This window comes from Bufo bufo, chromosome 4 (genome assembly GCF_905171765.1).
Source record: "Bufo bufo chromosome 4, aBufBuf1.1, whole genome shotgun sequence".
In the NCBI taxonomy this organism is placed as follows: Eukaryota; Metazoa; Chordata; class Amphibia; order Anura; family Bufonidae; genus Bufo; species Bufo bufo.
Window position 1 is genome coordinate 474,339,837 of NC_053392.1, and position 17,020 is coordinate 474,356,856.

The window sequence follows — 17,020 nt, forward strand, 5'->3', positions numbered from 1 at the left end:
TAAGACCTCAGATCAGACCCCAATCAGACCTCAGATAAGAGCCCCATGCCTCTCATCAGCCCCCATTACCTCATATCAGACCCAATATGCCTCTTATCAGCCCCCATATGCCTCATATCAGACCCAATTGCCTGTCATCAGCCCCCATTGCCTGTCATCAGCCCCCATTGCCTGTCATCAGCCCCCATATGTGCCTGTCATCAGCCACCGTATTTGCCTGTCATCAGCCCCCGTATGTGCCCGTCATCAGCCCCCATATGTGCCGTTATCAGCCCCCATATGTGCCCCCATTGCCTGTTAGCATTCCCCATGCCACAGAAAACTTAAAATAAAAAAAACACTTACCTCTCCTGCTCCTGGATGCCGCCGCTCCTCACCGCCCGCGCTCGGTCTTCCTCCTCCTCCGTCTGCTGTGCTGTGAACTGGCGCGCACAGCGTGAGGTCACAGCGCGCCCTCACACTGTGCGCAGCCTTCAGAGCCGACAGCTGAGGACCAGGAAGGGGTGAGTACAGAGCCTTTACCACTTCCCAGTCCTCCGGTGCTAAGCGCTCATTAGTATTCACCCTATAAGAAGCAGGGGCAAAGTGCGTCTTATGGGGCGAAAAATACGGCACATAAACAATATATATCTCTTAACAGTGTGTAAATTATCAATTGTGATCACAGTCTCTCTTTTGGTTCCTATTGTGGAGCTGACGCTACTTTTGGAACCTTTGTTAATATGTAGCGGTCTTATAAAGATAAATTGTCACCAATTATCATATTCGTCTATCATGTATCGTTTTGTATTGATGCAATATAATCTTGTTGCCTCTTTGTTTTACTTTTCCATTTGTAGCATACTTCGTACACACTTGGGCCAGACACAATATTTATCTTGCTTACACTTCTTCTGGTGTGTTTGTTCGATGCTGGGAATAATAATTAGTACATACGTGGCTTTCTCCTGTATGGCTGTTCCCCTCCAAAAACGCTGGATCTCACAGTTAGTCCGTGCGCTAGTGCCGGCACTTTCGTTTGGGCGCATGCGGATTAGGTATGTCAGGATGCCAACTATGCTCCATGGCATATGTTTTATTCTTTCATAGAGGATCTTTGTTTTTGTTTTTTCTTTCTCTGTATTGCCTTTGTATTTCTTTGTCAAACATGTTTCGAAACCTGACTGGTTTCTTCTTCAGTGGTCAAATATATAATATAAAATGAGGGACAAATTACTGCTTATATTGAGTCAGCATGATCCTTAAAAACCCGGACACATTTTTTGAGACAAAAGAAAAAAATAAGTGATGGAATAGGGGAGTCATCTAAATTAGTATTGCCTTTCAATGTAGAATATAAAAAAATATTAGCTATTATAAATAAGTACTGGCATCTATTACAAGAGGATAAAAGCTTGGCAACAATTCTTTAAAAAAAAAAACCCATAGTATATACAAAAGCTCCAAATCTAGGACTACAGGTGGCTCAGACTATAAGAAAACAGAAATAAAAATCTATAATCACACCATGGGTAAATTTAAAGGGATTCTATAGATGTGGCGTATGTAGCAATTGCAAGGCCACTGGGTTTGATAGGAAGACGACTAAAGTAACGTCTAGGACAAATATTTTATCATGTAACAGTGAGGCAATTATATATGTCCTAGAATGTCCATGTGCTAAACGGTACATAGGCCGCACAGGAAGAATGTTTAAAACTAGAGTGTCAGAACATATTAATAATATTAAGAAAGGATATGAGAAACACACTTTATCATATCACTTTAACCACTTAAGGACCACAGGTTTATACCCCCCTAGTGACCAGGCCCTTTTTTACAAATCGGCACTTCACAACTTTAGCGGTTTATTGCTCGGTCATGCAACTTACCACCCAAATGAATTTTACCTCCTTTTCTTCTCACTAATAGAGCTTTCATTTGGTGGTATTTCATTGCTGCTGACATTTTTACTTTTTATTTGTTATTAATCGAAATTTAACGATTTTTTTGCAAAAAAATGACATTTTTCACTTTCAGTTGCAAAATTTTGCAAAAAAACGACATCCATATATAAATTTTTCTCTAAATTTATTGTTCTACATGTCTTTGATAAAAAAAAAATGTTTGGGTAAAAAAAAAATGGTTTGGGTAAAAGTTATAGCGTTTACAAACTATGGTACAAAAATGTGAATTTCCGCTTTTTGAAGCAGCTCTGACTTTCTGAGCACCTGTCATGTTTCCTGAGGTTCTACAATGGCCAGACAGTACAAACACCCCACAAATGACCCCATTTCGGAAAGTAGACACCCTAAGGTATTCGCTGATGGGCATAGTGAGTTCATAGAACTTTTAATTTTTTGTCACAAGTTAGTGGAAAATGATGATTTTTATTTTTTATTTTTTTCTTACAAAGTCTCATATTCCACTAACTTGTGACAAAAAATAAAAACTTCTATGAACTCACTATGCCCATCAGCGAATACCTTGGGGTGTCTTCTTTCCAAAATGGGGTCACTTGTGGGGTAGTTATACTGCCCTGGCATTCTAGGGGCCCAAATGTGTGGTAAGGAGTTTGAAATCAAAATGTGTAAAAAATGACCGGTGAAATCCGAAAGGTGCTCTTTGGAATGTGGGCCCCTTTGCCCACCTAGGCTGCAAAAAAGTGCCACACATGTGGTATCGCCGTACTCAGGAGAAGTTGGAAAATGTGTTTTGGGGTGTCATTTTACATATACCCATGCTGGGTGAGATAAATATCTTGGTCTAATGCCAACTTTGTATAAAAAAATGGGAAAAGTTGTCTTTTGCCAAGATATTTCTCTCACCCAGCATGGGTATATGTAAAATGACACCCCAAAACACATTGCCCAACTTCTCCTGAGTGCAGCGATACCACATGTGTGACACTTTTTTGCAGCCTAGGTGCGCAAAGGGGCCCACATTCCAAAGAGCACCTTTCGGATTTCACCGGCCATTTTTTACAGATTTTGATTTCAAACCACTTCTCACGCATTCGGCCCCTAAAATGCCAGGGCAGTATAACTACCCCACAAGTGACCCCATTTTGGAAAGAAGACACCCCAAGGTATTTCGTGATGGGCATAGTGAGTTCATGGAAGTTTTTATTTTTTGTCACAAGTTAGTGGAATATGAGACTAGGTAAGAAAAAAAAAAAAAAAATCATCATTTTCCGCTAACTTGTGACAAAAAATATAAAATTCTAGGAACTCGCCATGCCCCTCACGGAATACCTTGGGGTGTCTTCTTTCCAAAATGGGGTCACTTGTGGGGTAGTTATACTGCCCTGGCATTTTCCAGGGGCCCTAATGTGTGGTAAGTAGGTAAATGACCTGTGAAATCCTAAAGGTGCTCTTTGAAATGTGGGCCCCTTTGCCCACCTAGGCTGCAAAAAAGTGTCACACATGTGGTATCGCCGTATTCAGGAGAAGTTGGGCAATGTGTTTTGGGGTGTCTTTTTACATATACTCATGCTGGGTGAGAGAAATATCTCGGCAAAAGACAACTTTTCCCATTTTTTTATACAAAGTTGGCATTTGACCAAGATATTTATCTCACCCAGCATGGGTATATGTAAAATGACACCCCCAAAACACATTGCCCAACTTCTCCTGAGTACGGCGATACCAGATGTGTGACACTTTTTTGCAGCCTAGATGCGCAAAGGGGCCCACATTCCTTTTATGAGGGCATTTTTAGACATTTCGATCCCAGACTTCTTCTCACGCTTTAGGGCCCCTAAAATTCCAGGGCAGTATAAATACCCCACATGTGACCCCATTTTGGAAAGAAGACACCCCAAGGTATTCAATGAGGGCATGGCGAGTTCATAGAATTTATTTTTTTTTGACACAAGTTAGCGGAAATTGATTTTATTTATTTTTTTCTCACAAAGTCTCCCTTTCCGCTAACTTGGGACAAAAATTTCAATCTTTCATGGACTCAATATGCCCCTCACGGAATACCTGGGGGTGTCTTCTTTCCGAAATGGGGTCACATGTGGGGTATTTATACTGCCCTGGCATTCTAGGGGCCCTAAAGCGTGAGAAGAAGTCTGGAATATAAATGTCTAAAAAATTGTACGCATTTGGATTCCGTGAGGGGTATGGTGAGTTCATGTGAGATTTAATTTTTTGACACAAGTTAGTGGAATATGAGACTTTGTAAGAAAAAAAAAAAAATTCTGCTAACTTGGGCCAAAAAAATGTCTGAATGGAGCCTTACAGAGGGGTGATCAATGACAGGGGGGTGATCAATGACAGGGGGGTGATCAGGGAGTCTATATGGGGTTATCACCCCCCTCTCATTGATCACCCCCCTGTCATTGATCCCCCCCCTGTCATTGATCACCCCCCTGTAAGGCTCCATTCAGATGTCCGTATGTGTTTTGCGGATCCGATCCATGTATCCGTGGATCCGTAAAAATCATACAGACATCTGAATGCAGCCTGACGGGGGGGTGATCAATGACAGGGGGGGTGATCAATGACAGGGGGGTGATCAGGGAGTCTATATGGGGTGATCACCCCCCTGGAAGGCTCCAGGGAGACGCCTGTATGTGTTTTGCGGATCCGATCCATCTATCAGTGGATCCGTAAAAATCATGCGGACTTCTGAATGGAGCTTTACAGGGGGGTGATCAATGACAGGGGGGTAATCAATGACAGGGGGGTGATCAGGGAGTCTATATGGGGTGATCACCACAGTCATTGATCACGCCCCTGTAAGGCTCCATTCAGACGTCCGTATGCGTTTTGCGGATCCGATCCATCTATCAGTGGATCCGTAAAACTCATGCGGACGTCTGAATGGAGCTTTACAGGGGGGTGATCAATGACAGGGGGGTAATCAATGACAGGGGGGTGATCAGGGAGTCTATATGGGGTGATCACCACAGTCATTGATCACGCCCCTGTAAGGCTCCATTCAGACGTCCGTATGCGTTTTGCGGATCCGATCCATCTATCAGTGGATCCGTAAAAATCATGCGGACATCTGAATGGAGCTTTACAGGGGGGTGATCAATGACAGGGGGGTAATCAATGACAGGGGGTGATCAGGGAGTCTATATGGGGTGATCAGGGGCTAATAAGGGGTTAATAAGTGACGGGGGGGTGTAGTGTAGAGTAGTGGTGTTTGGTGCTACTTTACTGAGCTACCTGTGTCCTCTGGTGGTCGATCCAAACAAAAGGGACCACCAGAGGACCAGGTAGCAGGTATATTAGACGCTGTTATCAAAACAGCGTCTAATATACCTGTTAGGGGTTAAAAAAATCACATCTCCAGCCTGCCAGCGAACGATCGCCGCTGGCAGGCTGGAGATCCACTCGCTTACCTTCCGATCCTGTGAGCGCGCGCGCCTGTGTGCGCGCGTTCACAGGAAATCTCGGCTCACGCGAGATGGCGCCAATCGGCGTTAGCGTAGCCTGGGGGAGCCGCCGCGATGACGCCTTTCGGCGTTACAGTTGCGGCAAGTGGTTAAGATACATCATGCCAGTAATCCATCAGGTTTGAAATATGCAGCGATCCAATCAGTGAAGAAGGGACTCAATTCGGAATTGGAAATTCTTGGCTTACTTGAACGGGCCAGTGGCAGGTTTACACGACATGTCGATGCCAGGCTGTTTTCCAGCTCATCGACATCACCTGTTTCCTCCCACTGGCGCCAAAACACCCATGAATATATATATATATATATATATATATATATATATATATATACACTGCTCAAAAAAATAAAGGGAACACAAAAATAACATATCCTAGATCTGAATTAATTAAATATTCTTCTGAAATACTTTGTTCTTTACATAGTTGAATGTGCTGACAACAAAATCACACAAAAATAAAAAAAATGGAAATCACATTTTTTAACCCATGGAGGTCTGGATTTGGAGTCACACTCAAAATTAAAGTGGAAAAACACACTACAGGCTGATCCAACTTTGATGTAATGTCTTTAAAACAAGTCAAAATGAGGCTCAGTAGTGTGTGTGGCCTCCACGTGCCTGTATGACGTCCCTACAATGCCTGTGCATGCTCCTGATGATGTGGCGGACGGTCTCCTGAGGGATCTCCTCCCAGACCTGGACTAAAGCATCTGCCAACTCCTGGACAGTCTGTGGTGCAACGTGACGTTGGTGGATAGAGCGAGACATGATGTCCCAGATGTGCTCAATTGGATTCAGGTCTGGGGAACAGGCGGACCAGTCCATAGCATCAATGCCTTCGTCTTGCAGGAACTGCTGACACACTCCAGCCACATGAGTTCTAGCATTGTCTTGCATTAGGAAGATCCCAGGGCCAACCGCACCAGCATATGGCCTCACAAGGGGTCTGAGGATCTCATCTCGGTACCTAATGGCAGTCAGGCTACCTCTGGCGAGCACATGGAGGGCTGTGCGGCCCTCCAAAGAAATGCCACCCCACACCATTACTGACCCAATGCCAAACCGGTCATTCTGGAGGATGTTGCAGGCAGCAGAACGTTCTCCACAGCGTCTCCAGACTGTCACGTCTGTCACATGTGCTCAGTGTGAACCTGCTTTCATCTGTGAAGAGCACAGGGAGCCAGTGGAGAATTTGCCAATCTTGGTGTTCTCTGGCAAATGCCAAACGTCCTGCACGGTGTTGGGCTGTAAGCACAACCCCTACCTGTGGACGTCGGGCCCTCATATCACCCTCATGGAGTCTGTTTCTGACCGTTTGAGCAGACACATGCACATTTGTGGCCTGCTGGAGGTCATTTTGCAGGGCTCTGTCAGTGCTCCTCCTGTTCCTCCTTGCACAAAGGCGGAGGTACCGGTCCTGCTGCTGGGTTGTTGCCCTCCTACGGCCTCCTCCACGTCTCCTGATGTACTGGCCTGTCTCCTGGTAGCGCCTCCATGCTCTGGACACTACGCTGACAGACACAGCAAACCTTCTTGCCACAGCTCGCATTGATGTGCCATCCTGGATAAGCTGCACTACCTGAGCCACTTGTGTGGGTTGTAGACTCCGTCTCATGCTACCACTAGAGTGAAAGCACTGCCAGCATTCAAAAGTGACCAAAACATCAGCCAGGAAGCATAGGAACTGAGAAGGGGTCTGTGGTCACCACCTGCAGAACTACTCCTTTATTGGGGGTGTCTTGATAATTGCCTATAATTTCCACCTGTTGTCTATGCCATTTGCACAACAGTATGTGGAATTCATTGTCACTCAGTGTTGCTTCCTAAGATTGTCACACGCAGTAACTTAGAAGCTGACTAAATCTCACAATACTGGGCAACTGTAGTGATATAGGATCATAACAAATAGCAACTATGCTATCATCTAGTTAATAAAGACTGCGGTCCTAATTTGCTATTTGGTTGATTGTCGCCCCAGCACTAATAATCAGGGGTTCAATAACTTTAGAAAACTAAATACTCTCATCTCGTTACTTGATTGTTATATATTTTTATTGTAACACATGTCATGACATTAATGATATGTATACCATTCTGATTTATGTTTACGATATTGATTTAAACTATCATTTTATTGTATTTGTTAAAAATTTGTTCTTTGAACCTGAAAAATTTGAATAAAAAAAGAATTTAAACAGTGTTGCTTCCTAAGTGGACAGTTTGATTTCACAGAAGTGTGATTGACTTGGAGTTACATTGTGTTGTTTAAGTGTTCCCTTTATTTTTTTGAGCAGTGTATATATACACTCACCTAAATAATTATTAGGAACACCTGTTCTATTTCTCATTAATGCAATTATCTAGTCAACCAATCACATGGCAGTTGCTTCAATGCATTTAGGGGTGTGCTCCTGGGCAAGACAATCTCCTGAACTCCAAACTGAATGTCAGAATGGGAAAGAAAGGTGATTTAAGCAATTTTGAGCGTGGCATGGTTGTTGGTGCCAGACGGGCCGGTCTGAGTATTTCACAATCTGCTCAGTTACTGGGATTTTCACGCACAACCATTTCTAGGGTTTACAAAGAATGGTGTGAAAAGGGAAAAACATCCAGTATGCGGCAGTTCTGTGGGCAAAAATGCCTTGTGGATGCTAGAGGTCAGAGGAGAATGGGCCGACTGATTCAAGCTGATAGAAGAGCAACGTTGACTGAAATAACCACTCGTTACAACCGAGGTATGCAGCAAAGCATTTGTGAAGCCACAACACGCACAACCTTGAGGCGGATGGGCTACAACAGCAGAAGACCCCACCGGGTACCACTCATCTCCACTACAAATAGGAAAAAGAGGCTACAATTTGCATGAGCTCACCAAAATTGGACTGTTGAAGACTGGAAAAATGTTGCCTGGTCTGATGAGTCTCGATTTCTGTTGAGACATTCAAATGGTAGAGTCCGAATTTGGCGTAAACAGAATGAGAACATGTACCCATCCTCTGATGGCTACTTCCAGCAGGATAATGCACCATGTCACAAAGCTCGAATCATTTCAAATTGGTTTCTTGAACATGACAATGAGTTCACTGTACTAAAATGGCCCCCACAGTCACCAGATCTCAACCCAATAGAGCATCTTTGGGATGTGGTGAAACGGGAGCTTCGTGCCCTGGATGTGCATCCCTCAAATCTCCATCAACTGCAAGATGCTATCCTATCAATATGGGCCAACATTTCTAAAGAATGCTATCAGCACATTGTTGAATCAATGCCACGTAGAATTAAGGCAGTTCTGAAGGCAAAAGGGGGACCAACACCGTATTAGTATGGTGTTCCTAATAATTCTTTAGGTGAGTGTATATATATATATATAATTTTTAAAAGTATCAAACAATTTTTTTTGTTATATTATATATTCATATATGACTATTTACTATATCTTTATACATAGTTATTTGTGAAGATATGGCAATGCAATAATAGAAAATAGCATTAAGAGTAGGTAAAGATATCGCAATATGTGAATAAGAGATAAATGGCAAATGTAGTCTGCTCCAAGTTTTCAGTTACTACACTAGCCTGATATAGTCTGGTCCGGGTTTTTAAGGATCATACTGACTCAATATAAGGAGTAATTTGTCCCTCATTTTATATCATATACAGTCAGGTCCATAAATATTGGGACATCGACACAATTCTAACATTTGTGTCTCTATACACCACCACAATGGATTTGAAATGAAACTAACAAGATGTGCTTTAACTGCAGACTGTCAGCTTTAATTTGAGGGTATTTACATCTAAATCAGGTGAACGGTGTAGGAATTACAACAGTTTGCATATGTGCCTCCCACTTGTTAAGGGACCAAAAGTAATGGGACAGAATAATAAGCATAAATCAAACTTTCACTTTTTATTACTTGGTTGCAAATCCTTTGCAGTCAATTACAGCCTGAAGTTTGGAACGCATAGACATCACCAGACGTTGGGTTTCATCCCTGGTGATGCTCCGCCAGGCCTCTACTGCAACTGTCTTCAGTTCCTGCTTGTTCTTGGGGCATTTTCCCTTCAGTTTTGTCTTCAGCAAGAGAAATGCATGCTCGATTGGATTCAGGTCAGGTGATTGACTTGGCCATTGCATAACATTCCACGTCTTTCCCTTAAAAAACTCTTTGTTTGCTTTTGCAGTAGGTTTTGGGTCATTGTCCATCTGCACTGTGAAGCGCCGTCCAATGAGTTCTGAAGCATTTGGCTGAATATGAGCAGATAATATTGCCCGAAACACTTCAGAATTCATCCTGCTGCTTTTGTCAGCAGTCACCAGCAATCACATCATCAATAAATACAAGAGAACCAGTTCCATTGCCAGCCATACATGCCCATGCCATGACACTACCACCACATGCTTCACTGATGAGGTGGTATGCTTAGGATCCTGAGCAGTTCCTTTCCTTCTCCATACTCTTCTCTTCCCATCACTCTGGTACAAGTTGATCTTGGTCTCATCTGTCCATTGGATGTTGTTCCAGAACTGTGAAAGTTTTTTAGCTGTCGTTTGGCAAACTCTAATCTGGCCTTCCTGTTTTTGAGGCTCACCAATGGTTTACATCTTGTGGTGAACCCTCTGTATTCACTCTGGTGAAGTCTTCTCTTGATTGTTGACTTTGACACACATACACCTACCTCATGGAGAGTGTTCTTGATCTGGCCAACTGTTGTGAAGGGTGTTTTCTTCACCAGGGAAAGAATTCTTCGGTCATCCACCACAGTTGTTTTCCGCTTTCTTTCAGGTCTTTTGGTGTTGCTGAGCTCACCGGTGCATTCCTTCTTTTTAAGAATGCTCCAAACAGTTGTTTTGGCCACGCCTAATGTTTTTGCTATCTCTCTGATGGGTTTGTTTTGTTTTTTCAGCCTGATGATGGCTTGCTTCACTGATAGTGACAGCTCTTTGGATCTCATCTTGAGAGTTGACAGCAACAGATTCCAAATGCAAATAGCACACTTGAAATTAACTCTGGACCTTTTATATGCTCATTGTAATTGGGATAATGAGGGAATAACAGACAACTGGCCATGGAACAGCTAAGAAGCCAATTGTCCCATTACTTTTGGTTCCTTAACAAGTGGGAGGCACATATGCAAACTGTTGTAATTCCTACACCCTTCACCTGATTTGGATGTACATACCCTCAAATTAAAGCTGACAGTCTGCAGTTAAAGCACATCTTGTTCGTTTCATTTCAAATCCATTGTGGTAGTGTAAAGAGCCAAAAATGTTAGAATTGTGTCAATGTTCCAATATTTATGACCCTGACTGTATCTGACCATTGAAGAAGAACCAGTCAGGTTTTGAAATGCGTTTGGCAAAGAAATACAAAGATAAACACCAATAATAGATAACTCACGAAGTGAGTATGCGTACTAGGCCTGTACACCAAGTATCAACACCAAAAAAGGAGGAAAAGGCAAAGCACGACTAACAATATATATAAACTTTATTATGGTTCCCAAAGAGGGAAAATCCAATAAAATAGGGGGGAAGCTTACGCGAAACGCACGTTGGGGCTTTTGGATCACTATTTTTGGTATTTATGTAATTATTTATTATACTGTTCATTTTATTGTCCATGTACATTGTATCTTTTGCACTTTGCACTTTAAAACCTATGTACTGTATTTGGCTCCAATATCTTGTTCATGGCTTTGGTTAGGTCATTGTAGTACACTCTTCATTTGGGTATTTATTAATTATTTAGTATCCCTTTTTTTTACATGTTGTCCATATTGTGATCCTCTTCCACCCTGTGTGTCTCCTACCCACCACTGTATTGTCCGTTATTGTATTTTATCGGATTTTCCCTCTTTGGGAACCATAATAAAGTTTATATATATTGTTTGTCGTGCTTTGCCTTTTCCTCCTTTTTTGGTGTTGAAAGAAATACAAAGGCAAGATAGCGGCAATACAGAGAAAGAAAAAAAACAAAGATCCTCTATGAAAGAAAAAAACATATGCCACGGAGCAAAGTTGGCATCCTGACATCCCTAATCCGCATGTGCCCAAACGAAAGAGCCGGCACTAGCGCGCGGACTAACTGTGAGATCCAGCGTTTTTGGAGGGCATCAGCCGTACAGGAGAAAGCCACGTATGTACTAATTATTATTCCCAGCATCGAATAAACACACCAGAAGACGTGTAAGGGCTCTTTCACACTTGCGTTGTTGGGGCTCTATGCCGGAAGAATCCTGATCAGGATTATCCCCATGCATTCTGAATGGAGAGAAATCCGTTCAGGATGCATCAGGATGTCTTCAGTTCCAGGACGGAACGTTTTTTGGCCGGAGAAAATACTGCAGCATGCTGCGCTTTTTGCTCCGGTCAAAAATCCTGAACACTTGCCGCAAGGCCGGATCCGGAATTAATGCCCATTGAAAGGCATTAATCCAAATCCGGCCTTAAGCTAAACGTCGTTTCGGCGCATTACCGGATCCGACGTTTAGCTTTTTCTGAATGGTTACCATGGCTCCCAGGACGCTAAAGTCCTGTTTGCCATGGTAAAGTGTAGTGGGGAGCGGGGAAGCAGTATACTTACAGTCCGTGCGGCTCCCGGGGCGCTTCAGAGTGACGTCAGGGCGCCCCATGCGCATGGATGACGTGATCACATGGATCACGTCATCCATGCGCATGGGGCGCTCTGACGTCATTCTGGAGTGCCCTGGGAGCCGCACGGACGGTAAGTATACTGCTCCCCCGCTCCCCACTACTACTACGGCAACCAGGACTTTAATAGCGTCCTGGGTGCCATAGTAACACTGAACGCATTTTGAAGATGGATCCTCACAAAGTGACTTCAGACCTGAACTGGTCCTGAAAAAGTGGGTTTTAGAAATTTTCTGAAAAATTTCAAGATTTGCTTCTAAACATCCCCCCAAAAAAATGGTATTCCCAAAATGATCCAAACACGAAGTAGACATATGGGAATGTAAAATAATAACTATTTTTGGAGGTATTACTATCTATTATAAAAGTAGAGAAATTGAAATTTGGACATTTGCTAATTTTTCAAAATTTTGGGTAAATTTGCTATTTTTTAATAAATAAAAATGAATTTTTTTTACTCCATTTTACCACTGTCATGAAGTACAATATGTGATGAAAAAACAATCTCAGAATGGCCTGGATAAGTAAAAGCGTTTTAAAGTTATTCACACATAAAGTGACACTGGTCAGATTAGCAAAAAATGGCCTTGTCCTTAAGGTGAAATATGGTCGTGTGCACTTAAACTCCAGTCCGGTATTAGACCTCAACTGGCTGTATATCAGCCCAGCAGCACATGCTGGGAGGAAAATACCTGTTTTCCTAGACGAAACCTCTCACTGTGTCACACCTGGCAGTGCTCCACTGCTATTGATCCTGCCTGTTTCATGTATAGCCTGGCAGTGCTCAACTGCTTCTGATCCTGTCTATTTCATGTATAGCCTGGCAGTGGTCAACTGCTTCTGATCCTGTCTGTTTCATGTATAACCTGGTAGTGCTCCACTGCTTCTGATCCTGTCTGTTTCATGTATAACCTGGTAGTGCTCCACTGCTTCTGATCCTGTCTGTTTCATGTATAGCCTGGCAGTGCTCAACTGCTTCGGATCCTGTCTGTTTCATGTATAGCCTGGCTGTGCTTTCTGCTTCTGTTCCTGTCCTGTGTTTGTGCTGCCTTCATGAGAGAGCTCCTGGATTCTCTAGAGGGAGGACATCTAGTCTGTGTGCAGCTCTGCCTGTGACCGCCATGCTTCCATTCCGCATGGGGTACAGGCATCTGATTGTGTGCTGGTTCCCGTTTGTCTTATCTGATCCATATCCCAAGTTTGTTTAGGTTCCAGTCCTTATTTTGTTTGTGTGTACCGCTGGTGATTTCACCAGTGTGGTTCTTTTCAGGTAGCAGCCAAGTGTTTCTGAAGGTGTGACCAGTGAGCCCTCGGCCAAGTTCATCCCTACCACTAGGGGCTCTGTGAAAAACGGGTCTCACTGGCACTTTGCCTCTTTGTTTGCCTCTAGTCTACCGGTGCACTTGGTTCAGTGGTAGTGCTACCACTATTGCTTACAACTTGCTTGTCCTGCACCACTGTTGTGTTCCTATATTACATGTGTAATAAAGTATTCCGTTGGTTTCCTGGTCTGTAACCTGCATGTGCCATGTTTGTCAGGCGTTCCAGAGGTCTGCCTGGTCCTCCAGAACGTGACAAACTGTTGCAGTATGTAATGTGATATTTCAGGTTTTGTTTGCAGCACTATTTTTTTATACTTGTATGAATTACAACTCACAAATTGGGGAGACTAATAAAAATGCACAGAATTAAATTTTTGACACTTTTTTGACTTGTTATAGAAATATTATCTGTTGTAGAAATATTAATATTAGAAATCTGCTCTCCAATGTCTTTGTGTAAGGAAAGGTAAAAATCTCAACCGCAGTCAGCCAAAGGTGTTTTCATGTTAAGTTCTGCTGAGCAACTGCCCCGCCCTGCTCAGTCTGTTCACTTTTATTTACTCACAAAAGGTGTAAAAGGGGCTGGCCCATAACAAGGATGCAGGAAGTGATGACATACAGGAAGTGATGACATAGGAAGACAAGACACCATCATTTAGAATACCCTAGCCAACAAACACATGTATGCAATAATCTACCATTACCACTGGAGTTAATTTTATCTAGCCTTGCTCAGTGATCAATGCCAGATAAAGTTACTATGATCCTCATGCATGTTTATTTACAGGACAACGTCATTATCTCCAGAGGCTGATCAGGCGCACTAGAGACAACAAACGCACGTTCCTTTCGTTATATTGTTCTCTTAACAAATGCATCCACGCCAAGCCAATAAATCTGCGTCTTGCGCGGGGGCCCTAGCCGGCGTCCATACATCAGCCAACAAAACACTACTCTGCTTAACACATCAGTCTCCCCCGGCCCACAGCCCAGTGCATAGCACATGGACCATTCGCAGACGGAGACCTCTGCGCCCAGCAGCTGTGACAAGACATACACGGGAAGATATCCACTCCAATGGTTTACCCTGACACTGAGAGACATGATGACAATACACAATATATTAAATACACATCCTAATAAAATTTCCACAACAGACAACAGTCCAACAAAGGGTGTGGTTTCCTAAGAAAGGCATCTGGCTTAAGATAACAATATGTTAAAATAATTAGACACAATTTTGGCGCAAAATTCTGGTGTAACTAAGTAATCTAATTGGTAGTTTATACTTTGACTAGATAGTCTAAAGGTGTGCTATCTATGTTTGCTCTGTCTACAAGTTAATACAAACAGAAAGGCATGTTGTACAAAACAGGAAGCATTATCTTACTGTGTGCCCCAGTGGCCAGATGGACAAGGTTTAGAATTTATAAGGATGGCAGATTTCTATGACAGATTCCCTTAAAGGGCTACTTTTGATATGTCATAGACACATATGAAAAGTTTTAATAGGTGGAGGTCTGATTGCTGATAAATAGAACGAGGAGAGAGAAGCGCTCACACAGTGTGCTCTCTCTCTCTCCGTGCTGCAGGAGATAGAAGCGAGGAGAGAGAGCACATTATGTGATCGATTCTCTCTCCTCATTCTAGTGAAATATCAAAAGATTTCTGAAAGCTTAATGACCCATTAAAATCTGTGCTATTTAAAACAAAATTGAGGAAGAGCCCTGGTTTGAATAATTTCTAAATGGTATGTTACACTTGCCTTAAACTCATTGGTATCTGAAAGTCTGGATTTCAGCTCTGTGACAAATTCTTGAGCTGCACTTAGCTCCTTCTGCAGTCTCTCCACCTTCTTCTGCAGCCTCCTCACAGTCAGGTTAGCCTCATCTCTCTCCACTGCCAGAGCTGTGCGCACTTGTTTTTCCTCTTCAAGCTGGGCAATCTTTTTCCTCAAAAGCTCCATATGTAGCTCTTTGCTATCAAACTTTTCTTTTTGTGCTTTTAACTATATTAAAATATAATAAAACTTATTTATTTTCTACAAGAAAAAAAATGATGATTCCGAAAAAGAGTGCTTCATGCTACATTTATGAATACACAAATAAACCTGTCAACAGTTCTATTCTCATAGGACTGTCTTGCAAAGTGGACAACAGAAGAAACTTTCAAGTATAAATGGAATGTTCATTGTTTGGGTGAGCTTAAAGGGGTTATCCAAGAATAACAGACCTTCCACAGTGGAGATCATATTTACCTGGTCCCCGCCGCCGGGTTCGGTGTTTGACGCTCTCGGGCCGACTCTTCCTCTCCCTGCCGCTCTGAATTGAACATCCGTTAATGGGGGAAATCATGACCGCTGCAACCAATTACAAGTCGCAGTAGTGACCTGGTGCCCTTGCATCACATAACCAGTTGTCTTGACACACGGAGAGCCAATCACCACTGAGGTAGTCATGTGTCCCCCCATCGATGGATAATGATTTCAGCATGGTAGGGAGTGGAAGAACAAGCCCGGGGGGCGACCACCGAACCACACCATCTACCATGGGTTGGCTACTCTGGGAGGACTGTCTTACTCTAGGATAACCCCTTTAAACATTCCATTTGGGAATCTGATGTTGGGAGCTACAGTAGGGAGGTGAGTTTGGTTTGGGAAGATATAAAATTTCCAGTAGTGTTACAGAACTTGAACCCACCCACCTAGTCGTATTTGAAATGTGAAACCATTCTTCCATTTTTAGTTGAGTTTCAGTTTTAGCTGAGTTTAGTTGAGCTTACACTTTCAGTGGGTATATGGTTACACATTCTAACCAAAGTAAATAGTGTCTGTATGCCAGCAAATAAAGGGGTTGTCTCACAATCGCTATTTAATTTCTAAATTTTCAAAGTGGACAAATCAACATATAATACAAATTTACAACACTTGAATAAGTTTTCTTTTTTGAAGAATTACTCACTCTTACCTATTTGCTTCCAAATTCCAACTGAGCATCTCTGAGGTGTGCTAGAAAAATAAGTCCAATCTATAAAGGCCCCAACTTGCAAATTACTGGGGTTTTCTGAGGCCAACATACTGATGACCTATCCATAGTATAGGTCGTCAATATGAGATCAGTGTGGTCCAACACCCAAAACCCCCACTGACCAGCTGTTAGCGGCATCCACAGTTTATGGAAGTAAACAGTATATGGAGCTGAAGCACCACTGCTTCATACACTGAGTAGTGGCCATTCTCAAGTACTGCATCTGAAGCGCCTATTCAAATAAATAGATGCTGAAAACTTTCCTAATAGGTGTGTGTCACCGATAAATCTATCAATCTATAATGTACTGATAATACTCCCTTGTAAAGCAAACTATGCTGAATTGTATTTCCTGTACCTTTCTTTGCAAACTGTGTGCAAGAGTCTTATTCCCAATGACAGCTTCGGATTCTAATTTGACCAACTGATCTGCCCGGGCAAGTATGGCATCTAGACGCATGTCAAAGCCTACATCAGCAGTTATTCTTTCCAACTTCATCTTATCAGACAGCTGTTCCAGGAACTTCATGTACTGCAGGAGGTAGAAAAGTGAAAAATGTCAAAATGATCTAGTAATAACTTATTTTATGAATATGAAAACCAGTAGACGGCCATCATATTATACAT

At 42.6% G+C, this 17,020-nt stretch overlaps 1 protein-coding gene across 1 annotated transcript in view; it reads right to left on the reverse strand.

Annotated features, from left to right (window-relative positions):
• Positions 1-17,020, reverse strand: part of CCDC170 (coiled-coil domain containing 170) — a 111,710-nt gene that overhangs the window by 19,045 nt on the left and 75,645 nt on the right. The window contains exons 10-11 of the mRNA XM_040427349.1: positions 16,752-16,925; positions 15,133-15,375 (exon numbers count right to left, since the gene is read on the reverse strand). Of these exons, the coding sequence (XP_040283283.1) occupies positions 15,133-15,375; positions 16,752-16,925 (417 nt within the window). The remainder of the gene's footprint in view (positions 1-15,132; positions 15,376-16,751; positions 16,926-17,020) is intronic.